At 49.0% G+C, this 27,932-nt stretch overlaps 1 protein-coding gene across 5 annotated transcripts in view; it reads right to left on the minus strand.

Annotated features, from left to right (window-relative positions):
• The window catches only part of LOC144168706 (glycoprotein-N-acetylgalactosamine 3-beta-galactosyltransferase 1-like), a 119,879-nt gene that overhangs the window by 62,798 nt on the left and 29,149 nt on the right, over positions 1–27,932 (minus strand). For 2 of the 5 annotated variants that reach the window (XM_077697648.1, XM_077697646.1), the window contains exon 1: positions 310–816. The exons of 2 other annotated variants lie outside the window; for them this stretch is intronic. Coding sequence is in view for 1 of the 3 variants with exons in the window: in XM_077697643.1 (XP_077553769.1) it covers positions 12,588–12,598 (11 nt within the window). In the remaining 2 variants the exon portion in view is untranslated. Of the gene's footprint in view, positions 1–309; positions 817–12,587; positions 12,701–27,932 lie in introns of those variants that run through there. One more of the 5 variants, XM_077697643.1, reaches the window with a different exon arrangement.

Raw genomic sequence — 27,932 nt, forward strand, 5'->3', positions numbered from 1 at the left:
TGACTACTAAGCACGCATTCTAACATGGAGGCCTTGATTTCTCGATGCGCAGCTACGGCCATGACCAAAGTCTTGCGAAACTGTCATCGGGGTCCTTTAAATATTAAATCAACAGGCGACAAATGCCGCCACTTGCTTCTAAAGCTACCGCGCAGTCAAACGCCAAGCAATATTAGCTCGTCGTGGAGGGCTTTACCAACTCCGTTTGACAAAGGGTTCGAAATTTTTTCAAGGACAAGCAGCGTGCATATGATGAGCAACCACGCAGCGAAGTTGGTGCCCTGATTCAGCCGGGAAAGATGCACGTACCTGACCGGGTCGGGCCAAGCCCTTGTAGACAGAGCAGCAGCGAGCGGAGGAGCCCCCCCCACACCCGGGGTCACTGTCAAGAGCGGGGGAGCACTGCTCGGACGCCGCGATGCTGTGAGCCCAAGCGCCGGGACGCCACGGGGTCCCCCCGTCAGTACTGTCCGCACTACGCGGCCGCTGGGCGGTCGCGCCGAGACCGCCCAGCCAGCCGCTGCTGGGCTTTCCCGGCCGGTGGACCTTGTAGGAGATAACTGCACGTCCAGGGCAGCACTCAGCGCTATTCCACGCCCGCGGAATCGCGCGCTTCCATAAGCGCGCCTTTACCGTTCACTCCGCGTGCGCGACAACGCCCATCCGGAAGGAGGAATTGGCGGGCGTTCTTCGGGGGCGTTGCGGACTCTGTCCGCGACTGCAACTAACAACCGATCGGCTGATTATTGCAGCATCAGTTTATCCAGCCGCTGCGACGTAAACAGTGTCCGAGAAGGAGCACGGCGCTTCTTACATCCACGCGGTCGAAGGCAAGCCCTAGCTCCGTTCACTATTCGTCGCCACAAGCCGAAACGAAGCGACGACGGCCGCATGAAAGAAGGCCGGATGTAATCTCGGCGGTCACGTTGCACAGATAACGTTGTTGCCCCTAGGAAATCGTCGCCCCTCGCGCGCGTCAGATTCGGGTGGAGGAGCCTTGAGAGCCAGCGAACTTTCGACATTCATTTCCTCGAGTGCGTTGTCAGACGTGGCTACCTCGGTTACTCCTGCAGCAAGATCACCACTGAAGCAAGGCACACAAAGTTTCCCGCCCAGCAAAGCATGTCGATGAATTGCCGCAGATGTGTTGGTGATTTGTTCATTAGTTTGTGGCCAGCGCCCGACTACTCGCCCTGAAATGAAGGCGGGGTGTGTGAAGCTCAGGGTAAATGAAGCACAGTGCACGACGACTAGAGAATGAAAGAGTTCACGGGCCCGCTTGTCAATATATTATTGCATAGGTAAGAAGCGCCACGGCTGCAGTGTGTTAGTATTTGTGAGTGTCGTGTGAGTGTATCTATGTGGTTGTGTATTTGTCTGCAGGTGTGTGCTTGTTCGCGGGTATGCGTGTGGGTGGGTGTATGTGTGTGTAATTGTGCGCGCGTGTTTGTGTGCGTTTATGTAGGTGCATCTGCATGAGTGTGTGAGTGTTTGTATTCGTGTGTGTATGTGTGCGTATTTGAGCGCGGCAGGTGTATGTGCGCGCACGCGTTGGTGTGTGCGTGCATACGCAGGTAAGTGCGCCCGTGCCTGAGCGTACGTGTCTGTTATATTTGTGTGGCTGTCATGTGTGTGTGTGCGGGCGAATTTCCTTGTGTGCGTGTTTGTGCGTATATGCGTGTGCGCTTGTTTGCAGTGGGAGAGTTTATAGTCCGTGTATAGGTGTGGTCATGTGTGTGTGGATGTCCGTGTGCATGAATTTACCGAGACCGCAGACGGCTAAACTCTCTGAATTAAGGCGAGTGACAGCTAGGGCTCCGGGCCTTGACAGACGCGATGAAGAAATGGCCTACGCTCGGGAACGGTCGGTCGCGCCTTGACTTTCTCAATACTTGGGCAAGGAGTGTTATACGTAGTACCTCTGTAGCTCACGTTTTTGCACACGTACACCAAGATCAATAGGCAGTTTTAGTTTCGCGTACATAGAAGCTCCAATTGCGTGGAACTTTCACGGGCGACCAGTGCGCATGCTCAGAACGCAAACGGCCTACGTGAGTCTCACAGACGTACGCGAGATTCGAATTTATACGTTGCGGTGTTCACGTTGCTTCCGTACGTACAGTTCACCAACATGGCGGCGCTCTGCCCTCCCGCTTCGCAGCCTTAACAGCTTCGTCGCTGATCCCTCGGTGCGATATCGTGTTCTAAGCTGTTGATTTCGCCTTCAATTTGCCGATTATTGTCCGAACCAAAAGTTTAAACCGACAAACAGCTATTTTTTTTCTCAGATAGAAGAGCGATTTTTCAGCTGGTAAGCCCGACGAAGTATAGCGTTTGTTGTCGTCATAGCAACGGGCTCGCGACACTACGAGTGGCTACAGCAGTATCTGTGTCTGTTAGAAGATGACGCTAGGAATAACGCGCGCTATGGGCAGACACAGCGTGCATCTGAACGCCCTACGAGCGGAGTGCGTCGCGTACGTTTCAATACGTTTCAACTAAATATGTTTCAAACAACATGCGCGTGGGCTACGTGAACTGTGGACGCACGTGAAACTAAAACTGTCTAGTATTACGGCACCTAGGTCTGCAAGAAATATTGTCACGCGCAGTTTCGCGCATTTCGTGCAATAGCTCAGAAAATCACGCATCTGTCCTTACAACTGCGTAGTCTTTATTCTATAAGAAGAGTAGAGTTGATTAAAGGCAATTTGAAACAAATGTCGCAAGCAAGCACGCTGAGAAGACTCCATGAGAGTGGCCTTTTTGTTTCCTTCACGGCCATAAATAAAAATGAAGACCCGCGCCTACAGAAAGAACGAAATGACGCAGCATGTTGCACTCCGCGAAGCTTCAGTTGTACACACCCTCGTTGAGCAAGCGTACCTGAAAAGTTCAAAACCCGCTTTTCCTGAGCGACATCTGGTGCACGCAATAGAAAGCCAATGGTGGATCGGCACCAACTCCTCGACGAGCATGCACCGATATCGTTTGCACGCAACTTCCCACTCAGCGCCCGTGCTTCGTTTTTGAGTCTGCTGGCTAGGTGCGTGCTCTGACTGAACCGAGCCTGGCTCGCGTTGTCCACTAGCAAGGCGCCGCGCAACGCCCAACCTGTGACCGCTCTAAGCAGCCGACACTCGTAGATCGTTTAGCGAAACCTTGGCGCTTGGAATACCGCACTAGTCTTTCAGGCTTCGAACCACCACTAGGTCGCCCAGGCACGCCTGTTGCGCTGGAATAGCCACGCGTGAAGTTGACGGCCCCTGACCACGTCGACGTCTCCAGATCCGTGCCAATGCCTTCTCACCTTTAAATTCAACGAGGAAATAGCGGGGTGGCGGACTGGGGCCTTACAGGCGCCGGAGACGTCCGTGGGGCGCGGCCGTGTGAAGGTACACCAGATCGCTACGCGGGTGCCTACGAAGGGGCAAACGTGCTATCGAGGAGGAGGTTCAACACTAGGGACTGGAGGCCCAACCACGTGGAAGCGTCATATAACGACACTATCGCCAGTCGACGCCGACGTTGCTTGGCGTAAGCACGCATAAAATGCGTGCACTCCGTAAGCACTCCGGAGTAAGGTGAATGCATTGGCACGCGCCTGTTGCGTCGAAGTCTGCGAAAACCAGATATCCTCCCACTGCACCCGCATTTGCCGCGGCCTGAACCGCTGCTGACCGCGCGTCCCGGTCTCGCATAGTGGGTAGTGAGAGCAGGGAACAGCTTATTATTCCCTCCACGTTTGTTCCCATGTTGATGGTGGGTTTTATGTAAAGAGGTCGATCCCGCTTTCATCGGACTCGGTAAAACACGAAAGTGAGATGTTCCTTCACTGGATCAGTTGAATGTTCATTCTGCACCGATATGAACTTGCACATCGCTATCTATATTTCGTCGGTATGGCACCGTCAGACTTATCAACTTTACACACTGGATTGCACGCGCCGGAGCACTGCGTAAACCCCAATGAAACCGCACGCGCTCGCAAACCATGCGAACGAAACCCAACGGGTTGCCAGCGAATCGTTTAGTGAACTCACGGTCCGCTGCAGCGAAAGAGCATGATTTGCGGGGCTGTCTTTTGGGTGTGCTTGGCGAGCAACAACCTGCTGGCGCGTCGCTTTCGCAAATGTGCGACCACTGCGTCCCTGCTCCGTGGAGTGTACGGCAGACGGTTGCATTGCGATGAGCTCAACTGGCGCCAACTTTGGGCGCTCATTAGCACCATGACGCAGTACTTCGCTTCCCTCTCTCAGACGGAAGCACCATCGAAATAGAGGAGGTTATAGGAAAGATATATCGCGCGTTCATACGGCTGTCTGCGCTTCAGCTCGTAGAGGAGTCGGTAAAGCGCCTGGCACCTCCCGTTGCGGCGACTGAGCACCCGGCTCGAATCGTGGCGCAGCCGCGCTTTTCTGGCGATGTCATTTCCGTGACGGATATGACGTCAGTTAGATCTTGGTGGATCCCGGAATAAAACCCTTTCGTGTTAAAAAAAATGGCCGCGTATCTGCTCCTCTCGTTGCAAATGTGGACGAAAGAAGATAGTCGACTGGCGCCCCTGCCAAGTAAATGTTTCCCTTCTGTTTCCCGCTCACCTCTCAAGTTGTTCCTTTCCCGTGTCGTTCCTCCCGAGATAACAGGCTAGAGGCACGCTCTAGTCAATTTAAGTTTACCGCGTACCACTGTTTCAAGACCGGTGCCTCGATGCCCAGTGCTCGATTGTCAGGTGCTCGATTGGCGCCTGTACTTCGTCTCCGTCTGCTTAGCGCCGCTTTTTTATTTCCAATACTGCCGCAAGACGGAGACGCGCGTAAATCGAGTCACCCCTTGCAACTTTTGTAGAACCACGTTGCACTGCTCCACGTGCATGCTAAGCAGAACGTTGTGGATACTTGTGGAACCTTTCGTTACTGTTGCCGCTTGATTACTTAAATGCTGACAGGAGCTCGGGCAACAGCAGGCGACGGCTTTCTGCAGTTGATGTAGTATTTCATTCGCTATCACAGAAACCAAGCATGCATAATTTTTTTAATATTTAATAAAGTAACACTGCAAATATCACTTATGTATTGATTTTCTGCCTTATATTTTTGTAATGTTTTCTTCTTGTTCAACAATGTTGACAAGGTGAAATGTTGCCACCGGACTTAGATGTTTAGATTTGGCTGTGGGTATATAAGACTATTGCGCAGCATCGGTTTCCCTTTGGCCGGCTGGCTGCATCGAGTGACATACATACATGCATACATACATACATACATACATACATACATACATACATACATACATACATACACACACACACACATACACACACGCACGCACGCACACACATACACATACATACATACATACATACATACATACATACATACATACATACATACATACATACATACATACATACATACATACATACATACATACATACATACATACATACATACATACATACATACATACATACATACATACATACATACATACATACATACATACATACATACATACATACATACATACATGAACAGAACCAACCCAACACCCCCAACAGTAGCGAAACGTCATGTCCACCTAAGAACAGCACATGTGACGCCAGCACACAAACCGTGGACGTGGCCGCAACACCAGCTGTACAGAACGCAGGTGAACAACCCGACCCACCAAAGACATCACGCTCATTGTTCATGCAGACCCCAACACGCAGTATAACGCAAACAGGCACCCAAACAGGCATCGATGTGGGCCTCACCCCAAGCAGCCCCCCTAAACAACTGACTCCAAGCAAAAAAGTGTCACCCCGGAGGTCTGCTCGAAACAAACACAAATGACTACCACCGAGTAGACCGGATGCACCAACCCCTAAATCCCGCTCTTTCCTCAAAGCTCGAAAACTAGCCGGCAAACAAACCAACTACAGATTTCATCTGAAAACGTACTCCTCGTATCTCCAAAGCAAAAAGATCCCAAAAGGCCTCCGCCTAAAAGTTAGTTGTGCCCTTGGTGAGCTCCCTCCTGAACTAGCTGATAGGTGGCAAGGTATTCTCAATAATGCTTCGCTTTCCCTCCTAGAAATTCTTAGGGACCACTGTACTAGCCAACTCAGCCTCTTCAACGACCAGATTGAAGCTCTTTAGCTAACTGAGCAGGAGAAAATAGATCACAATATTTTTATAAATCGTAAGGAAAATGATCTTAGCAATAGGCAAGCGGTTAAGTTTCAACGTGACTAGCTTCCCTCGCGAATTACAGCTTGCACTGTAGAAAATCAGCCTCTCAATAGCCCGGACTATGGAATATTAGGTCATGCAATGTTGCCCACGATACAGAGATTGCTTTAAGTAGAACCTCATCCCCAAGCCAATAATCCCATAGAAAAAACGAGCTCCCCCGCTACCGGCCCCGGCAACGTCATTGACATTTCCAAAACACTAACGACCGACGAAAAAGGTATCCTAGAACGAGGTCTAACTTTTTGTCCCACAAATACCCATGTGAATGAATGCGAGTTACATAAAGATCTCACTGAATTTTCTCGGAGAATGAGACTAAGCGAGTTTTTTTCGGAAAAGCAGGACCAACCTGACATTAAAGAATGCACCCTCCACCCTCCTAGCACTTGGACTCCAGATGTAGATCAATCTCCAGAATTAGATCTGTACTTAAAATCAGTATCAATAGAAATATTGGCAACAACCAAGCGATCAAACAAGCGCAAGAACCTAACTCCGTCGGAAGAAGTTACCCTGAATAGCCTATCAACCAGAAGCGACATAGTCATAAAGCCAGCCGACAAAGGTGGTAGCGTAGTTGTTTTACCTGTGGGAAAATACAAAGATGAAGCTCATAGGCAGCTCAATCACCCTTGCCACTACAAGCCCTTAGATAACGATCCGAGCCAGGAATACAGCCTAAAAATCATTCAGAGCCTCACAGATCTGCGATCTAGAGAATTAATAACGACCACTGACTTAAATTTCATGAAACCGAATAATAAGCATGCAGGCCGATTTTACCTCCTCCCAAAAGTCCACAAAGTCCCCGTAGGATTATTGTTCACTGCCGATATTCCTGGTAGACCCATAGTTTCGAATAACAATACCCCAACAGAAGCATTATCTCTGTTTCTGAATCATTACCTATCTGACATTCCGACTCTTATTCCTTCATTCGTTCAGGACGCCCCCCACTTCCTCCGCATAATAGAAGAGATAAATAAGGGTGGGCGCCTACCCAGTGGAACCCTCCTTGTTACTTTTGACGTTGCCGCATTGTATACAAACATCCCTTTCGTCGAAGGAATTGAAGCTATTTCAAAAGCTCTATCAGAGAACCCGCACCAACATGCGCCAGAAGTGTACATAACTTTGTTAAAACTAGTTTTAACTCTCAATTATTTTGAATTCGACTCTTCTTACTTTTTGCAAGTTTTTGGAACCAGCATGGGTACTCCATTCGCGCCGACCTATGCCAACATTTTCATGGGGCAACTTGAAGCCACTCTATTAAGCTCTTTTCCGCATAAACCTCGGGTTTACCTCCGCTACATAGACATCTTCATGATTTGGGAACACGGTCGAGCGACTCTAGAAACGTTTATATCTCATCTCAATTCTTCGCATCCGACTATTAAATTCTCCTGCCAATATTCTGAAAAAGAAGTGAACTTCCTAGATACTACCGTCATTTTAGACAATGGTAAACTTAAAACCACGCTTTTTAGAAAACCAACTGACAGGCAGCAGTACATAGACTATAAAATTCCCCGCACTTCCCCGAGGGGAAGAATGTGAAAGTGCGAATGCACGAGTTGAATTTGCGCGGTTCGGTAATGTTCGCGAAAGAGAGATCACACACACACACACAACTACAAAGAAAGAAATATGCATTTATTCACAGACACCTATTTGTGTTGTCGTTGTACTTGATTGCTAGAGCGGATCTCAGCTTTGAAATTTCGTGTCAGTACTCCTTTAAGCAGGTGCATTAGCCCTTCTCACGCCCGATTATTGGCCAATCCCCCACGTGGGTATGTGCCATGTCAGCGGCCAGGCTGCGCGCGCCCATCTCCACGTGCGCGGACATCGCCGGTGGACGCAGGTTCAGGGTCGCTTAAGAAGTGCATTGCACTTAAAAGCCATCACCCGAGACACTGCAAGCAAGGGATCTTTGTAGGCCAAGCCACCAGGCTTAGAAGAGTATGCAGTGATGACAGTGACTACGCAGAGCACCTAGATGAACTCACGTCCACCCTTATTAACAGGAACCACCCCAAAAGCTCGCTCGATCAGGCGTACCAACGTGCATCTAATCTCAAAAGGGATGACGTGCTCAACAAACAGCGACAAAACGAAAGCGCCAGGCCGCCTGCCCTAATAACTAAATTTTCAAATGCCCTCCCAAACGTAAACAATATACTGCGCAAGTACTACCCCATTTTAGCCAGTAACGACCGACTTAGAAAGACTTTCCCGGAAGCCCCAAGGGTTACCTGGTTACCTACCGGAGAAACAGGAATCTAAAAGATATTTTAGTGCATGCTAAAACAGGGCCTTCAAAGCAACCAGTCATAGCCAGCTGCTCCCGCCCCAGATGCAAGACTTGCAGGCACCTGCAGACCGACTGCATTGTAAAAAGCACAGCCAGTAATTATGTCCATAAGATTAATTCAAGTTTTACGTGCACTTCATCCAACATTGTGTATATGTTGGAATGCTCAATGTGCCACAAACAGTATATAGGCGAAACGAGTCAACCTATGAGCCTACGTCTTAATGGTCACCGGGCAGATACTCTTAGCAAATCCTCCATAGCTGTAGTGCAGCATTTAAACCAACCAGGCCACAATTTTGATGACCTTAAGTTGTATATACTTCAGTCAAACTTCAGGTTCCTAGAGACAGGAAATACCGAGAATCCTATTTAATTCACAAATTCAACTCCATGGAACCTACTGGAATTAATGCGTCTAGGGTCAACTTGGAATCCTTGCGATATTCACCGGGAATACAGAAATAGGCACTGTCTTGCATATACCTTAATCAAAGACTATTACCCCTCCCTCTGGTCTTTACCTGGTCACCTAATTTCTTTTTTTTTTCATTCCTTAGCTTCTAGCTTAATACTCGCCCGCATCCCTCCAACCTTTGCTTTTGGAATTCCATTTTATTTATTTTATTTCTCTCTTTTTTTTTACTCCGCGTGGTCTTGTGCCCCGTACGTCACTCTAACTTTATCTTTTCGTTTTTGAGTTTCAGGACAGGCCTGTTCCAGGAATGTCACCGTGGGTGACACGTGCCATTTCATGCCGGGTCATTGCCTTTTCTTTTGTGTGTGGGTTTGTGTGGTTTCCCTCCCTGTTTTTCTTTCTTCTTTTTTTCACTTTTTTTTTTCTTTTTTCCTTGACCTAGCTATTTCCCCCCTTCTCTACCTTTTTTTTTTTACCTGAGGCTTGCAGATAGTTTCTGATAAGGACCCCACTCTCACCGCCTGGTCTGCTTCCGGCGGTTCTGAGAACCTTTCCGTATGCCCCGCGGCGGGTCAACAAACACCTTCTCATCCTTTCTTTCCAAGAATTCCCCGAATATCAACCCCCGGCTGAATTCCCTGTGACATACTTCGCGGCTCAAACTATACAACTTTATTTCCCCCTCAATATCTCCCCCGACATACTCCCAAACCAATCCGCTTTCTCAATTTCACTTCCTTATTTCCTTCTCCCCTCTCACCTGGGGACCTACCCCTATTGGCGGTGAGATGTTTGAGTGGCGCCCCCTGGCTCTGACGTCGGCTTAGGGACTCGCGCCGCTGTCGTCTGCTACACTCCGCTTGTCTTTGGCAGCAGTGCCTGGGCTAGAAATCACCCGCTTCGTTGCTGTAGTGCGTTAAAAAGCGTATTTCTAGCGACTGAGTTATTTTGCCATCTTCTAACGCATCTGAATAATTTGAAGCTGTATCCCCCACAAGTTTGCAACACACGAAGAAATAGAGAACATCTTTCTTCAGAGTATCGGTCAGAAGATCGTGTGTAACTCGGCCTTTCTTGCTTATTCGCGAGGATCAGCGATCAGAGCTTCTCGATAAGTATTCAAAATGCGTAGGCTTCCCTGCAGTATTTTTGAGATGCTCCTATGAAGACTCAACAGTTTAATGCTACGTACCAAGCAGCGGCTTCTACACGCGCATCGCACAGAAGGAAATAAAGCGGCTTTCTTCTGTTTCTTTCGTTGTTGTCTTGTATCAGATTAATGTTTCTTGCTTTTTTTCTGCCCAACGCATTAATTTTTCTGCGCCGTCACCAACTTCTTATTAGGAGGTTTCGGGATGTTTGGGAGGCTCACAAAGGTCGTGTGGATACTTCATGTTGTATGTCATACATTCCCTTGTTCACAAATTGGCTTTCATTACGGCTGCGTGCAAGAAGGTGCATATCCGCAACGTGCTTTGTTTATTCACATGCCAATACAATTAGGTTTGTGCTACGCCCCCGCGATCGCGCCCTAAACGACGTGGTCCACAGTGCTCGAAGGCGGCTTTTGTGCTCCGAATTTCTATCGTAATTATATCGTTATCATAACGAACGGACTCTCAACTCGAACAATGATGACATGATTACAGTGTTGAAGGCATGATATACTCGCTAATTAACGTAATAAATAGTATACCTGCATATATTACAAGAATCGAAACCGAAGAAGAATTCCAAGTAGCTCTTTATTGCTTTTCAACCCTTCCAGGCGCAAAGAACAAATCCTATTCTACTCGGGATGGCGTTCTGTGATTTGAAGAAAATTACTTTTACTCTCTTGTCCTGGACTGAGGACTCGTCCCACTAACCAGATCGATTTAATAGTTAAATAAAGTTTTCCCCTCCTCCCCTTACTCCCCCTCCTCCTCTTGAGTGCAGTTTTCCTATAACGCATATCCGAATATCGGGAAGATATGGCTGTGCGAAATGTTCCGAAATATCCCTCCAGGTCTTAACAAACATATATCTGTTACTATAAATTTAACGAAGACGTGACTCGTTTTGCTCAATAAACCTCCATACTGGTTAGATGCCTGGTATAGAATCAGCACGCGCGTATATACACTGGGTTATTTGGAACTCAACCTACAGTGTCTTGCCAACGTAAAGTGATGTGACAAAACACGTTCGAGCGTTCGGCAAGGTTGCAAAAACTGTTTTACCTTACATATGATTACCGGGAATCGTAATGCCTTCTGCCAAAGCCAACAGCCCTGAAGGCCTAGAATTTGTTTTGGTCTTCCATTTTCGCTGTTTTCGGTTATTAGCAGCTGACTGTTCCTTTTGTTCGAATGCTTACTTGAGAAGCTGACGCCTAGCTCCGACTCTTCGCGCTCCGCTCAGGACCGGCTTCGCAAGGAATGGGGTGGCGCCGGCAATGTTTCTCCCGTAGCGGTATCCAAAATTATACTTTAATTGACATCATGAGTTAGTGTATGCGATTTTAAGCCTATTATTATGATGAAAAGTTACCCACACGCCAATTCTGGTGCGTACAAGCATCAGACGTTGACCGAGCGCAAAGAAACAGCAGGGAGAGCGAGCCTGAGTGAAGCAGACGACAAATGCGAGAATCCCTAAGCTGACGTCACGGAGGCGGGCTTCGCAGCGCCGCCTGTGTTCGCGCTCACCGCCAATATAAAGCGTGCCAGCCAGGCGAGAGATTGCCCTGACGAAAGCAAGTCTCTTTGCTGAAACGTTGGCAACAATCGTGCTTTTACCTTGTTCAAAGTTTTCTTTTCTTGTGTTCTGTACCATCTTCAAAAGTTCAACTGCTCCCTACATACATACATACATACATACATACATACATACATACATACATACATACATACATACATACATACATACATACATACTACATACATGCATACATGCATGCCTACATACATACATACATACAGACAGACAGATCAAAATTTTCTCGCTCGAGTTGCCCAAGAAAGACTATGGTCTTTTAAAAAAAGAAAACCCTTTGATTTTCTGATGCCATTTTATAGTCAAGAAACCGCGAAAACCAGCGTCGGTTGAAGCGGGAAAGGCGGCGGCGTTAGACCTCTCCGTACGGGGGCCGTCGCGGAAGTACGTGCATGCTGCGCAGCGCAAGCTTACGTCGGCGCGCAAGGCCGTCGTTATTACGTGCTCATGTGGTCGGGCCTTAACACGCGCTCCCTTCCGTGGGCGGTGAGTGGGTTCATTTTGGGGAGGGCTGAGTACTTTGCAGCACGGCGAACAGGCTGTACATCGCGGCACACCCTATCGAAGTGCCTGGAGGTCCGTTATTCGGGATCAGCTTCGTAGTTTGCAAATACAACAAAGGGGAAAGTGGCTCTGTGCAACCTTGCAACCACTACAACCAGTGCACCTGTGCAACCAGTCACCTTGCGCGCGCTGAAACTGGCAAAGCCAGGAGGCTAAAATGGAGCCTCGGAGGCTAACCGAGCCATCGCAAGGCCCCCGATCGACAAACGCTTTCGCTCAGTGGTGCAGCCACAGCCAGCCCTGTGCCGCCAGCTCCCCTTCTCGAACGGATGCCCCGAATCCCGGTACTCACGGCCTCGTCATCGGTGCACCGGGCGGGTCCCTCCCTACGTAGCAGCAGACAGAAGCGCCAGCGCGCACACTCCTATTTCGAACCCAGTCGGGCTCGAAGTAATTTGTATTATCGCCGCTGCAACCTTTGTATAGTGAAGAAAAAAAGCGCGGGGCTGCTTTTGAGCCCTCACAACTGCTTGCCATCTGTTCTCGGCGAGAATGCGTCAACGATGAATCGCAAAGCGGGTTCACCGAGTCAGCAGCGGACGGACTCGGACGCCTTTGTTATTGCAACCGTCACGGCACATGCCGTTCGTCGAACAGCGAGCTCTTTTTCCTGCTCTGCTCTGACATTTTTGCCGTCTGCTTCACATGTTGTACGTCTAACGCCGTACTGTTTCGCGGACGCCGATTCGCCATAGCGCCAAGACGCCCCAGGGAATACAGGACGCGAGCTGACGGACAGTTATCCGTGATGGGAAGAAGAAGACCTTATTTCCACAAGCAACCTCTATTTCGGAGCTCCCGGTATAGTCGACAGGGTCATCTCTGCGCGCTCAATCATTGTCCTTTGCACTTCAGCGCTGCAGTCGGCCAGCCTCGTTTCCCATAAAGTGGGGGTATATGAAAAGGAGTTTGGGATTCCGAGTGCACGTCCAGAGGTTACGATAAATGCTGGGGTGGTCCGCACAGTTCGGACACTTGGGGGTTCCCAGTAATCGATGGAATCGGTGCGTGAGGTGTAACAGTGGCTAACGTGTTTGCCTCAATCTGCCTGAGTACAGCGGATCCCCGGCGCATGAGTGTTTTGTGTGCTGTGGGAGCTTCTGTCTGTTTTGGGGGGCTGTCCGTACAAGAGGACGAGGCTTCGTTGTTGCGAACTTTATCTGTTCTCATGCTAGCGGCGGCCCAGCCATGTAGCTTGCAAAGACGCTAAATCCATGTTTCTCGCGCATCATCGCTACCGCAACAATACAGCACTAGCCTCTGCAACCATTGAGAACATCCACTGCCACAGCCTTTAGTCCAGCTCCGAACCTGCACCCCCACTCATAACCAGAGAAAGTTGGCTTTCCCGCAAGGAGTATTCGGTTTACAGACACCATCAGAGAGTGCACAAAAGCTTCAGTTTAAAATGGCGGTTTCTTTCCCGTCATGCAGTAATGAATTATACTATTTGTCACCATTTGTGAGGTCGGAATATGGAAAGCTACTAATGATATTGTGCCGTGCACGAGCTCAAAAAAAAATGGCACCGAACGTTTGCCCAAACTACGAGTAGTGAAAAGATGCTCAAGCTGCTGCAGGTTGCAATGGCCGACGCATTTCTGAAGGCAAGAAGGTATTGGGCGAACAGCTTGGCTTTGTTAATGCTGGGGGGGGATGACCGGTGAGTCGGAGGCGTGCTTCGTCGTGGTGATAGGCATAAATGTGGCTGTTGAGAGCGAAAGACTGGATTCTGAACAAGGCACCGACACCGGATCAGTATGCGTACACTGAAGCCAGTTTTGCTGACTGGTAAATGGTAGGTGCGTGTCGAGTGTACTCCTAGGGAGCGACTTTCGGCAAGTACTGGGAAGCGAATGTTAAAGCGAAAGTCCTAAGTGGATGCCCCGCAGTGCCGGAAATCGTTGTAGCCGTTGTCGTCTGGCACAGAAAATGGCGGCCGCTGCAAGGAGTGCATTAATGTGAGGGTACACTAGAGTTGTTATGGGATACGGGTGGGCAGAGCAGCAGGAGCTGAGTGCGTCACCACCGCACTGCCGTCGCACGCAGCCCAAAAGTGTACAAGGCGTGCCACCACGTGGGCCTGATGGCAAGCGAGTAGACTAGAAATAGTAGGGGACTCGAATAGCCCCTCGTGAACACCTGGAATGACGGTTACAGGCTTTAAAGTCAAGGCTCACAAATAAGTGCGAGCAGTGAGCACCTCGCCAGCACGGCGGTGTAACAAGTCCACACGAGAAGTTCTAAACGCAAGTTTATTTTTTTTTTTCCTGCCGCGCCCTGCTGTTTGTGTCGTCGGGGGCGGGAACATGGCCGAGCCGCGAGCACTGAGGCCTTTTTTTTCCCGCCTCTTCTACCATTGTACATGAGCGGAAATATTGTTCAACTTCAAGTACGAACACGCGCGCCGGCAACTTTCTTTTTTTCGCAAGCAGCGCGTACACGTTGCATTAGCGACGCACACCTGACGGAAACGCGGCCACCAGGCCTCTGGAAAAGAACAGCTTTCTCGGCACCGCGCCACGCACGTATATAGGTATAGTCGCCCACCCGAACAGATGCCTCCACTACGCGCGCTCTCACAAAGCAAATGCCGGAAGCTCGTCGTGAGAGCGCTAACGCAGCATTTGAGTGTTCCCAACAACGCTAGCGATCGCGCACGCGTATATATGCTGTGCGAGCATCGGGGTGCCCAAAGGTGCGCAAGCTGGGCCCATTCTACACGCACCAGTGCCGCAGCAATCCTCCAGTGTACCCAGACGAGTCACAAATCAAACTTTGCACAGTACGACAGATACGACAGTACGACCACAACTTTAGTTTTTCTTGGAATACCTTATTCTTCACTCTCGTTTCCAGCCCTTCCCCTGTCTCTCCTTTAACTTCGTCTAAGCCGTGTAAAATCAGGTTGTTTCTACGGCTCCTATTTTCCTGCTCATCTACTTTTGGAGATAGCGAAGATAATTTTGTTGAAAATTAGATTCTGACATTTCTATTTCGCAGACTTGTTTCTCCGACATGTTGAACAGCAATAGCTGCTGATCCATCCACTGTACCCTTTCGGTTAAGGTCGAAATCTTACTCTCGATTACGTTCTGGTTGCTGCGTATAGATTGTACAATTTTATTCATTTTGGCTTGACCAGCGAGGAGCCTTTCCGACATCTCCTTTTCCGTAGGACCAGGATTTGATTCAATAGAGCCACAAACTAAGAATTTCGTTGGTAAAGAACAAAGACAGCTAACTACACGTTTTATCATTGTGGGACAAGGCAACAGCACCAAAAAACGGTCATCGCTGCGGTCATTGCTCTAAATTTCGTGGCTAATATTGCAGCCTCGTCTTTCAGGATACTTGGTTCGGTTTTGTATAAATGTTCGAAAGACATGTTGGTTTAAACCCCTTCATATGCGATCAATGTGTTCGTCATTTCAGGTTCAAGTGTGGCAGTGTCCATCCCATCCCGTGAGGGGTGAAGATGAAGAGACGCCTGGTGTGGCAGTTGGCAGTAGCACTTACGGATCCAACCTGAATAAAATCGTGAGGTTTGCAAGCGTCATATGTGTTTCATATAGTTGTCGTCAGCTTACTCTTACAGAAAACGCTCCAGCATGAACCAGTGACTGTGGAGCTGCCTGATTCACGCAGCTGGCTGAGGGGCGCTGTTATTCGACAGCAGGCAAAGGGCATTGAAAAGGTAGAAGGAGGAAAAAATTACACCATCTTCCCGTAGGGGAACCCTGAGTAGTGTGCGAAGCAGCCATGGGGTCGACTGAAGTTCCCACTAGTTTTCAGTTCGTCGTTTCCGTTGACGTTCAGCTGCGCGTGCCTTCGTTGTATCATTAGCGTCTTGACGTAGTTTGAATGAGTGAAGGACATAAGGCGCGTTCGTAGCGCATGCTCCCGTCTCGGTTTGTAGCGCAGTGGGAAGAGCGCCACGTACCTCCCGTAGCGGCCATTGAGTCGTGGGATCAAAACCTGGCGCCGACTGACTATTTCTTTTAGATACGAAGCATCTCTTGCTCGGGGGGATGTCCCGCGTCCGTGCCCCGTCCGCAGCGCTTCTGATGGTGATTGTGGGAGGATGCCCCTAGGGATTGGCCAACCAAAGAATCCATCACGAGATAGCTTTGCGTTCAACCACCGTCGTCATCTTCTCATACGGAACCGCTGAAGAAGGAAAAGACAAAGCTGCGAAGAGGAGGGCGTGTACGTTGCTCTCAGCCGCTGCACCAACGTCAACAAGCTTTACCTCACCAACGCTGACGGAGACTACCGATTCTACCACAGAGACGACAACATCGACAAGAACATGATGGACGAGTTTCGGCGCCTCGAGAACCACCGCCTACTCACCGTAACACAACAGTACTTGCGTGCCTTTGCCACCGGTGTGTACCCGGACGCGGAATTCCCTCTGGCGTTACTAAACACCAGATCACTCAACATAACGGCAACACAATGGAACCACACGGAACCCCCATGATGCTTCGCATCCTCATCAGGGTTCCCCACGGGAAGATGGTGTAATTTTTTATAGTGGACTGCGCTGGCGTCAGCCCAAACGCTGACGGGGCTGAAGAGACGCGCATGCGCAGTAGAGTGCGGACGGCGGACAACGACAACGAGGGAGGGAGGGAGGGACACAGCCCCGAGCATGAGATGCTTCCCTCCGCAGGCATGCGTCATTTTGCTGAATAACACAAGCAGCACCTGTCGGGTACGCGCCGCAGCTTAGGCCGAACGTTTCACCTTGACATTTTGCGCAGAGTTTGTGGGACACATAGAGGATGGAAACAAAGGATGCTTGGAGGACGCAGAGAGTCGGTGGCCAGATTTAAATACAGGGACCACGCAAGAGACGTAAACAGTATATTTCCTTCGGGACATAGAATGTCTTTTGACTACACATACACATTTTTATAAGGCCACCGCGGCCGGGAGTCTAACCCGCGTCCTTGTTGGCGTCCTTGGGCTCAGCTAGCAGCGCCACCACGGCGGGTCCATTTTCAAGAGGCTCAAAATAGAAGCGTGTGCGTGTATTTATGAGTCTTTTTTACCGAGTAACGCCACTAATCCGCTCATATCTGCCACCTATATATTCTGTGTCACCTGTACGTCTCAGGCTGTTTAAAAAGCTTCCATCCATCTCCACAGAGTAGAATTAAAGGCCCACAATTTTTACGCTTTTGTTTTTACGCCCCTATTCTGACTACAGTAATGCTTATCCGCTTAAAAGCTTTTCTTTTTCTTTACAAAGTACTGTTGAAGAGCCGCAGCAGGAGAGGAAAAACAGCTTTTTACAAAGCACACGACAATCACAAATTTATTCTACATTCGCTAGGGAGAAATCAATCCAATAAACAAATTTGGGAGTGACGCAATAAGTTCTCCCCGCGGATTAATTTTCGGGGCAAATATTTTCGTCCATCCTCAGCCAAGCGTATTCTACCAGCGAATGTACCCCAGACAAGCACCACACTGCGAAAGTTATACTTCCCTCGATTTCGCTCACGCAGAAACAAACTCTTGGTGCGGGCTAAATAGTCTGACTTTATAATAAAGTTTTCTACCACTACTACTTGGCGCGGCCTCCCGTATTTACCAGTTTACAACTCCCTTCACAAAGGCTGATGCGCAGTAAATGAGGAGGAGCGCCGCAGGAGCGTTAGGTCTGACGTCCCCTTTGAGGCGCAACGTCGTCAACCGGTACCCATGCTCTTCGGCGCACAGTGAGTATGAAGTTGCGCGGTATGAAATAGGAGTTGCGAAACTCCCCATAGGCCCCATGCATCAAAAAGTGGCCCTACGATTGGTCCACTTCTTTGGAGATTGTTTTACAGTGGCGCCATCTTTTGGTGACAAAATAAACTATACAACTTGCTTCGCCGCTCGACGACCCGGGCGAAAAATGGTATTTGAGTGCTTACGTAAATTTGATATGCCAAAGGAGCCCAAGGTGTTCAACTATGAGAGAGAAGAAACATTTAATGTAAGTGTTTTTTTACATTCAAAGCAAAAGTAGCAAAAAGAAATGCGACCATGGGGTCAACTGTCGCTTGCGCACTGTCGTCTGCTGCGCATCCTCTTCGGTCTTCTGGCGGCAAAAAAATAAATAAGTCGCTTCGACGGCTTTATGCAAGCTGAAACTGATTATTTAGAGCCGCTTTATAGGCTACTAGATTAGTTTTGGCATACAATGAGCTGTAGGCCAAACGATAACTGCAAATTTAGTACTTCAGTTCGGACCTATGTTGTGCAGGAGTGCCCGCACAAGCGCCAATTGGTCGAGGCAGATGCGCGGACGCAGAAGCAATCGCAACCTAAAAACCAGAGTTAAGATAGCAATGAATAACTTATGAATGCACAAAAATAAAGAATTACGCACGTTGAAACAAAATGTAACGTTCAATTGTCAGTTTGAATAATTATTTGTTTTTTTTTTGTTTTTTTTATAGTGCATGCAGCGGCTACAGTGGCCCCACGGTACGCACGATCGAAAGCAGGGGGGGGGGGGGGGGGGGGTCCACGTGCGGCCCGTTTTTTGAGGCGGAGTTTCGCAACTGCTACATCGAAGAGCTCTGATCTTGCGGAGTCAACCGGCACCGGCAGCTCGAAGTGCGTTTAGTACAATAAGCATGTCTTCCGGTTGGTTTCGTTTGCCGAGGTAAGCCCTCAAAGCGTGACCTTATGCCTAACAAGCTGTGTTTATTCATCATTACTAAACAGCGCTGTGTTTAGCTGTGTTTAGGCGCGACGTTCAGTTAAGGGCAAATCCTGACTGGATCTGTCGATACATTACTTGCTGCTCCCGCGTGAGTTCTCGGTGCGGGGCAGGAAGTTTCTGCCTTTCCTCTCGACAGTACCGCACTATCTCTCTATAGATGACCATAGGTTGACACGAGGATGGCTTGATTACCAGCGCACGCAGACGGGGACACGGAAGGAAGAAACGACAGCAAGGCGCTGACTTCTGGCCTCCTCCTCAGCCCTAGCCCGGTATGTTAACGCTCGGGCCTTCCACCAAGGAGTGGGCTGGAACCCATACTAATTCAACTTGACTCTCCGTAGGCGCTTTGTCTCCTAGGATGCGAAGTGCGCATGTACGCAGCGGGGCATGCGTTAAAGCTCTAGACACACACTGCGTGGGCAATCAATCAAGTACTCACTTAGGAATGCCGACCACCGGAATTCTGTGCTCGTACTTAGAATCACGCATGCATGCCCTGTTACCAGTAGCGGTCCCAGAGATTGGCTCTAGACGGGAGGGGGGCGATTATCATTGTTATTATTATTATTTTTTTTTTGGGGGGGGGGGAGGGAGGGTTTCTTTTTGCGCAATTCTTCGGAGGACGTGATAAACATACAGGCATGTGCGCGTATGCGGTGTAACCCGCTTGCGCACAAATCACGCGACACGCGACGAGTAAAAAACGTGTATTTTAACTTTTTGTTTCTTTTAGAAACTTTGAGGTATTTTTTTCCGCTGTATGAAATCTTGTACTGTATTATTGTTTGTTTATGGAAACAGATTTTTTTCCGCTTTATGAAATCTTGTACTATAATTATTGTTTGTTTATGAAACTGAGAACTGTTTTTTTGTTTCTTTCTTGCTGTGAATTCTTGAATTCTACTCATTGTTTCCTGAAATCCGAGAGCTGATGTGTATGTTTTTTTCCTAGTGGAATTGTCATTGTAATTATTGTCTTTTTGTAAACTGAAAGCTGATTGTCTATGTGTTAATTGTGTGCATTCTTTTGTTAATTTTTATTGTCACAAAGTACGTGCCATTTCCCGCAGAGTCGTGCCAAAACGTGGGGGGGGGGGGGGGGGGAAGGGGGACGTCACCTTGTCAGGCTTTTTTTTTTTTTTTTTTCCTGTAGCCTTTTTGACCGTCCCCCTCGACAACTGTATAGCCAGTCTTGTACATGTTGTCGCAATAAACTTTCAACAATGGTTTCTGGCGCCCCTTAGGCGGTGCAACGGCTTGCTCGAGCCCGCATTTCTGACGGTCGCAACACGTTTGCGGCCTCGCACAAGTGGGATTTAACCTCGCGCCAGTAGAATGCTCAAAAACAAAACAAAAAAAATTGGCCGCGTATCTGCTCCTTTCGTTGCAAATGTCGTCAAAGGACGGTAGTCTTTGTAGACATTTGCCAAACAAATGCCCCCCTTTGCTTTCCCGCTCACCTGTCATGATGTTCCTGTACCGTCGCGCTCATTCCAAGGTAAACACACTAAAGGTTTGCGCAAGGCGATTTGAATTTACCGCGTTCCACTGCTACAGGCCGGGTTCCTCGATGTCAGCGCTGCAGTACGGCGGAGACGCGCGTGAATGGAGGCGGCCGACTAGAAGGTTTATAGAGCCGCGTGGCCGTGCTCCACGTGCGTTCCACGCACAACGTGGAACCTAGCTAGTGGAACCTTTCGTTGCTGTTGCCGCGTGGTTTTTCATATGCCGCCAGGAGGCGGCGGTTTTCTGCAGTAGATGTGGAATATCATTTGCTATCGAAAAACCAAGCATCCATGAATTTTTTAATAAAGGGACACTGAAATATCCCTTGTGTACTAATTTCCTGTCTTATATTTGCGTAATGTCTTGTTCTTGTTCAAAAAAGTTGACAAGTATGAAGATATAATCCGGGCTTAGACGTTTACATTTGGCTGTGAGTCACGGTGCTGTGAGTATATAAGGCTATTGCTCAATATCAATTTTACTTTGGCCGGGTGGCTTAATCGAGTTACAGACAGGCAGACGGACAGACAGACAGACAGACAGACAGACAGACAGACCAAAATTTCTGGGTTTAAGTAGCCCAAGAAAGACTATCGTCTTTAAAAGAAAAAACCGTTGCCGGTGACCGCTTGGCCTCTCCATCACTTTTTTCGCTTTTGTGCCGCGTTCTTCAAGGCGTTCGGCAATAAAAATCCTCGAGCGACGAGAGTATCATGGCGCGCTCCGTGACAATACAGTACACCGTTTAGTGAATCGACCAACCTTTAAAAACGGCTGTGAGGAGAAACGCGAGCGGATTTCTGGTTTATCGGGAAAATGTTGTAAACTAACATACGGACGCAAACAGAGTGCCTGAATGTTTCGCGTGTAAATAAATTGCCCTCCCCCCCCCCCCCTTTTTTCCCGAGAAGGGCCATTAAAACCGCAAAAAAATCGCGGACAAGCCGTGAGGAAATGAGGCGACCCTACAGCGCGCCAATGAATGCATCGTTACCGCTCCGACCGCCGGAGTCTGACAGCCGCCAGTAATGCTTTTGAATGGAGAGTGCGAGGCATACCGGGGGAAAAAACTTCAAAACTGCGCGCAATATAGATGGATCTTTTTCTCCTCTTGCGGTTTTTTTTAAGCGGGGGTAATTGAATCTGCCTGGGCTGTATGCCTACACGTATACTCGAAAACATGGAGGAATCACAGGTGGCCGGGTATGGGGTGGCGTACATGGCATGAACAAGGGTGCGATGGGGATTGTATTGTATTGTATTGTATTGTATTGTATTGTATTGTATTGTATTGTATTGTATTGTATTGTATTGTATTGTATTGTATTCTTCGGAGTTTGTATTCTTTTGTATTCTTCGGAGTTTGTATTCTTCGGAGGCGGGTGGTTCTTGTCTGGATAACTCGGGATGTGGAGCCGGGAGTAATCTTCTGCTTGGGCGATAGTGGGCCAGAATATCTACATATTTTACGAGAGGTTCTGTCTTGGGAGCAGCAGGCGATGTTTGTCCCTCGTAGATGATGGCCCGGTGTACGTGCACGCGGGCAGCGGCATGGGCCGCCGCATTACCGGCGAGGGATTTGTGTCCGAGTACCTGACGATTACTGTCTCGGGTAGCTGACCCTTGATTTCGAGGATGCGCACGGCTGTTTTGGAGATGCGTCTCCGTACATAACTGCGACATGCTGCTTGCAAATCCGTAAGCATCCTCACTAGTCGTTGCGTCTAGGGCGATTCCGTCCGTGTTGTACGGCCGGTGATGCAGGTCATTTCTTGACCTGTTGAAATGGCGATGCATGCCGCATGGGCTGGCCGCTGAAGACAGGGGGCGCGTCATCGTACCTTGTAGTCTGGTTTTGACCGTACATTGTCATGACCCTAGCTCGTACGATTCGGTGAGCTTGATTGTAAATTCGGTGCATGTGGCGTGGTAGTTGCGTTACCCTAATGATCTGAGTAATTAGTAGGGGAATCGTAACCTTTTGGTATTGCGTTGGCGGCGTTGTACAATAAAATCTTCTTAGGGATTTCTCCGCCATATCTTCAGTCAGCAACTTCGCAGTGACTTTTCAAGAAAGTCATTATAAAATAAAATCCGGCCGCACATCTATATCATGCTGGCAGCCGCATAAATTAAAATTCTTTTAATTTCACGAAGCCGTGCTCCGTTTGCTTGTTGTTGCACGTGTACAATTCTACACTTCATACACCCGACTATACTAGTGGGCATGGCAGCAGCAAAACCGGCAGCATGTCCAGCAACCCTTTCTGCTTCGTTCTACAGGTTCTGCTTTCGACACGGCTCGTGGTATCGGCGATCCATCCTGGGGTGGCTTGTTCGAACCACTTCGGCGTGCCAGACGGGACCGTATCTACAAACACCGGCGGTTTCAAATTTCCAGAATCTTCGCGACACTGTTGGGCAGCGCCTGCGCCGACATGGGCGACCACTTCGGTGACATCCCATCACGTGACTGAGCAAGGCCCTATAAATGACGTTCGAACCCCGTGGGCATGGCAGCAGCAAATCAGTGGGCATGGCAGCAGCAAAACCGGCAGCATGCCCAAGCAACCCGTTTTGCTTCGTTCTACAGGTTAGTTGCTATCGCCATACAAAATGTTACCGGAGTGATAACCGTTTTCTGATTCTGCTGCCACGCCCCCTTTGTGCTAAGTGCATATGTATTTTTGTTGCAAAGCTTTTGTTGCTGGGAGGTGATGTTGAGCGTAATCCGGGGCCAACTAAACCCGACCACAGCCAGACTTCCAAGGACATGTATACCCTGTTGAAAGCACTCGGCGTGAAGATTGATAAAAAAATCGCGCCAATCCACCCCGTGAATGTGGTTAGAAAGCAAAGCTGTAAACGGCACCCATAACGATTACCCATGCGACGTCACTTAAATTCACTCACATCGCTCTACAAAGAGTAAAACCACAGAGAAGTGAAATGCACTTGACCACGCCATTTATTACTTCAAAGAGATATTCTTGGTAAGCTTAAATCAATGCATGATGCATGAATGGTGTTTGGTTGAGTTGATTGGTGTAGCACAAGAGTGCAAAACTTTTTTTTATAAAATTAAAGTAAGCTCCAACCTGGTCCGGTGTTAGACGATCTGACTTCTCCGTCTCTGCGCCGCGGACGGAGGCGACGAGATTTGCGTCAGAGAAGGAGGAGGACGCGGAAGAAATGCTTCTGTTCAGATTTGTGAACGGCCCAGAGTGCAGCCCTGGGGAGTGATTCCTGCTTCTGTGGGGCCTATATGCAGTCCGCGCGGCATGTGTTCTGTCCACCCGCTGAAGCTGGGTAGGTAGAGAGTGCCTGGACAGCAACATCTCCCATTGCTCTTGTTGGGTAGTTGACGGAAAGAAAGGAGGGTGCTCATGGCTAAAGTAGCACATCCCGATTACGGGGCGGAGTGTTCCTACTTCTGAGCAAAATTTACATTCGGCGTCTTAGCGATTCGGATACATTAAGTGAAGACGCGTAGGCTGTGGGAAGAAGCGCAGGCTTGTTGGGTGGGCGCATTTGTTGCCCTCCATTGAAGCGTGAGGGGGTGTCCAGATGAGCTGAATGGAACCGTTTGGGGAGTGGTTTATAGCACGCGCAGTACAGGTCGGGACACCCAAACCGACTGGTAATTCCAGTAGGCTTGCTGGGAATCGGTGACTACCCTCCGAACCCCTGGTTGAGTGAGAGCCAAGGTGATGGCTGCCTCTTCTGCTGCCGTCATTTCTTGGGTCCTAAGAGAGGTACACGCAAGGAGGTTGGTTCTGGAGGTAGCCACGAGGATGGCGTATTGCTGCCCTCGATGTTTGGAGGCGTCTCTGTAGATAACTGCATGATCCCCACCGAGGGTGGCATTTAGCGCCTGAGCCCGTGCTTTTTGGTGACCCTCGTCATGTGAGGGGTTCATATTTCTAAGCAAAGGGAGCATCTTTAGTTTTAGTCGCCAAGAGTCTGGGAGTACGTCAAGCGGAGTGACATTCTGGGCTGCCCAGCCAATCTGGCGAAGCATGCGGTTACCCACCGCAGTTCTGAATCAGCCCTTCTGGTTAGAAAGATGGCCTTCTATCAGCTCTTCCACCGTGTTGTGGAGCCCTGTGCTAAGCAGCCTCTGTGTGGACGCACTCATGAGAAGACCAATGACCTGCTCGACCGCCTTTCTAATCACTATAAAAAGCATTTCTATGTCTTCCTTGTCGAGAGGAAGACAGGTGTGTACGCAAGTGACTCTCGAGCGGACAAAAGCTTCAATTAATCGAAAGGTACTGGATTCCTTTAGGTCTCGCTTCTTGGTGGCAACTCGCCTGATCATGTGTATGATTTGATTAATGCTGTTTTTGAGGCGCTGCAAGGAGACGTCACTCTTGGTGTTAGCCTCGAGATGTACGCCCAGGATATTGATGCTGGGGCTTGGTGTGATGGCCTGGCCATCAAGGAGTATCTGAATGTATTCCTAGGTTTGGCGTGAGGCCGGACGACAAGGAGCTGTGATTTTTAACGTGAACACTGGAGGCTCAGGCTTTAGCTCATTGGCGTACTACAATTGAGATTGCATGCATTGGTGTAAGCTTCCTTTAATTTTTGTAACTCTTAGCACATGAGCAAGGAGCGCACAGGGCCGCTAGCCGGGCGTGAGTAGTCGCGTGACTCTTTCACGTGGCATTCAGCAAGAACGCAGGGGGTAAACCCGTAGAAATGCTTGGTGAGTACACCACCCGTCTTCCCCGTCTTCGCGTGGGCTCGTAGCTACATCGGTAAGACAACGGGCTCTCGATTTGTTAGTCTCTTAGTTCCAGGTTCGATTCCCGGTGGTGCCGGTAAATTATTTTATTTGTTCGCTGGAGTTTTCTGGTGACACCAACGGTCGCGAAAGAACCCTTAGGGGGTAGAGGTAGAAAGCTTTGCTTTAAAACCATGCCGAAGTATTGTCGCAGCTGTCTGATGTGAAGGCGATTCAGCTGAGTCTCGAGAAACAAATTCCAGACGTTAATACAAGGCTGTTAGCTGTTGAAGATAAATTAGCAGCAATTGAAGGCCAAAGTGACCTTGACTTAACCCGCGCAGTGTCTAACGCTGTATACGCACCGAAACTGCTTCCGTCGCTCGTCGTCTTGATGAGTTTGAAGACAGATCCCGGCGCGACAACTTGTTATTCCATGGACTACCTGATAACCCGAATGAGACATAGGAGGATTCTGAGAAAAAGGTACGAGAGCTGTTGCGATCCACTTTAAAACTGCAGCTTTCTGATGAGGCTATTTCACGAGCGCATCGGCTGGGAAAATTTTCTGCTGACAAGTGCCGTCCTTTGATTGTAAGATTTTCAAGTTTTAAAACTAAAGAAGCCATTTTATCTGCCCGAAAAGAGCTTAAAAAGGGTGATGTTACCGTAAGATAAGACTTCTGTGTTGCCACACGTGCATCGCGGAGAAAGTTCATCGAGTTCGGAAAGGCCAGTGGCGAGCAGTACTGCGTTAGGTACAACAAATTGTTCATTAATAAAAAAAATTGCGCCAATCCACCCCGTGAATGTGGTTGGGAAGCAAAGTTGTAAACGGCACCCACACCGATTACCCATGCGACGTCACTTAAATTCACTCACATCGCTCAACAAATAGTAAAACCAGAGAGAAGTGAAATCCACTTAACCACACCATCTATTACTTCAAAGAAATATTCTTGGTGAGGTTAAATCAATGCCTGATGCATGAACGGCGGTTGGTTGAGTTGTATTGGTGTAGTACAAGAGTGGAAACTTTTTTTATAAAATTAAAGTAAGCTCCAGCCCGGTGTTAGACGATCTGACTTCTCTGTCTCTGCGCCGCGGACGGAGGCAAAGAGGTTTGCGGCAGAGGCGGAGAAGTAGAGGAGAAGGAAGAAGAAATACTTCTGTTAAGATTTCTGAACGGCCCGAGTGCAGCCCGGGGGAGTGATTTCTTCTTTTGTGGGGCCCATATGCAGTCCGCACGGCCTGTGTTCTGTCCACCCGCTGAAGCTGGGTAGGTAGAGAGGGCCTGGACAGCAGCATCTCCCATTGCTCTTGTCGGGTAGTTGACGGAGAGAGAGAAGGGTGCTCAGGGGTAAAGTCGCACACCCCGATTATGGGGCGGAGTGTTCCTACTTCTGAGCAAAATTTACATTCAGCGTGGTAGCGATTCGGATGCATTGAGTGAAGACGCGTAGCCTGTGAGAAGGAGCCCGGATTGTATGAGCCGTAGGGTAGTTTGTTGTTCTCTGGAAAAATCAGGGTAAGGTGAAGGTACGGTCTGTCTCAGAAGGCGATAATGCTAGGTTATCTCCCTGAACGTGACAAGAGTGTGACTGTCCTCGTGCAGCTCCATAGCACGGGAGGTAAAAGCGCAGGCTTATCGGGTGGGCGTATTCGGTGCCCTCCATCGAAGCGTAAGGGGGTGTCCAGATGAGCTGAATGGAACCGTTTGGGGAGTGGTTTTTTCGCACGCGCTGTGCAGGTCAGGACACGCAACCCGACTGGTAATTCCAGTAGGCATGCTGGGAATCGGTGACTACCCTCCGAACCCCTGGTTGAGCGAGAGCCAAGCTTGATGGCTGCCTCTTCTGGTGCCGTCATTTCTTGGGTCCTAAGCGAGGTACGCGCAAGGAGGTTGGTTCTGGAGGTAGCCACGAGGATGGCGTATTGCTGCCCTCGATGTTTGGAGGCGTCTCTGTAGATAACTGCATGATCCCCACCGAGGGTGGCATTTAGCGCCTGAGCCCGTGCTTTTTGGTGACCCTCGTCATGTGAGGGCTTCATATTTCTAAGCAAAGGGAGCATCTTTAGTTTTAGTCGCCAAGAGTCTGGGAGTACGTCAAGCGGAGTTACATTCTGGGCTGCCCAGCCAATCTGGCGAAGCATGCGGTTACCCACCGCAGTTCTGAATCAGCCCTTCTGGTTAGAAAGATGGCCTTCTATCGGCTCTTCCACCGTGTTGTGGAGCCCTGTGCTAAGCAGCCTCTGTGTGGACGCACTCATGAGAAGACCAATGGCCTGCTCGACCGCCTTTCTAATTATTATATAAAGCATCATTATGTCCTCCTTGTCGAGAGGAAGACAGGTGTGTACGCAAGTGACTCTCGAGAGGACAAAAGCTTCAAATAATCGAAAGGTACCGGATTACTTAGGGCCTCTCTTCTTGGTGGCAACTCGCCTGATCATGTTTATGATTTCATTAATGCTGTTTTTGAGGCGCTGCAAGGAGACGTCACTCTTGGTGTTAGTCTGGAGATGTAGGCCCACGATCTTGATGCTGAGGCTTGGAGTGGTGGCCTGACAATCAAGGAGTATTTGAATGTATTCCTTGATTTGGCGTGAGGGCGGACGACAAGAAGCTGTGATTGTTTACACGAAAACTGGGGGCCACAGGCTTTACCACA

The sequence above is a fragment of the Haemaphysalis longicornis genome, unplaced genomic scaffold (genome assembly GCF_048455015.1).
Source record: "Haemaphysalis longicornis isolate Haplotype H1 unplaced genomic scaffold, Haemaphysalis longicornis Haplotype H1 scaffold_2, whole genome shotgun sequence".
Taxonomy (NCBI): Eukaryota; Metazoa; Arthropoda; class Arachnida; order Ixodida; family Ixodidae; genus Haemaphysalis; species Haemaphysalis longicornis.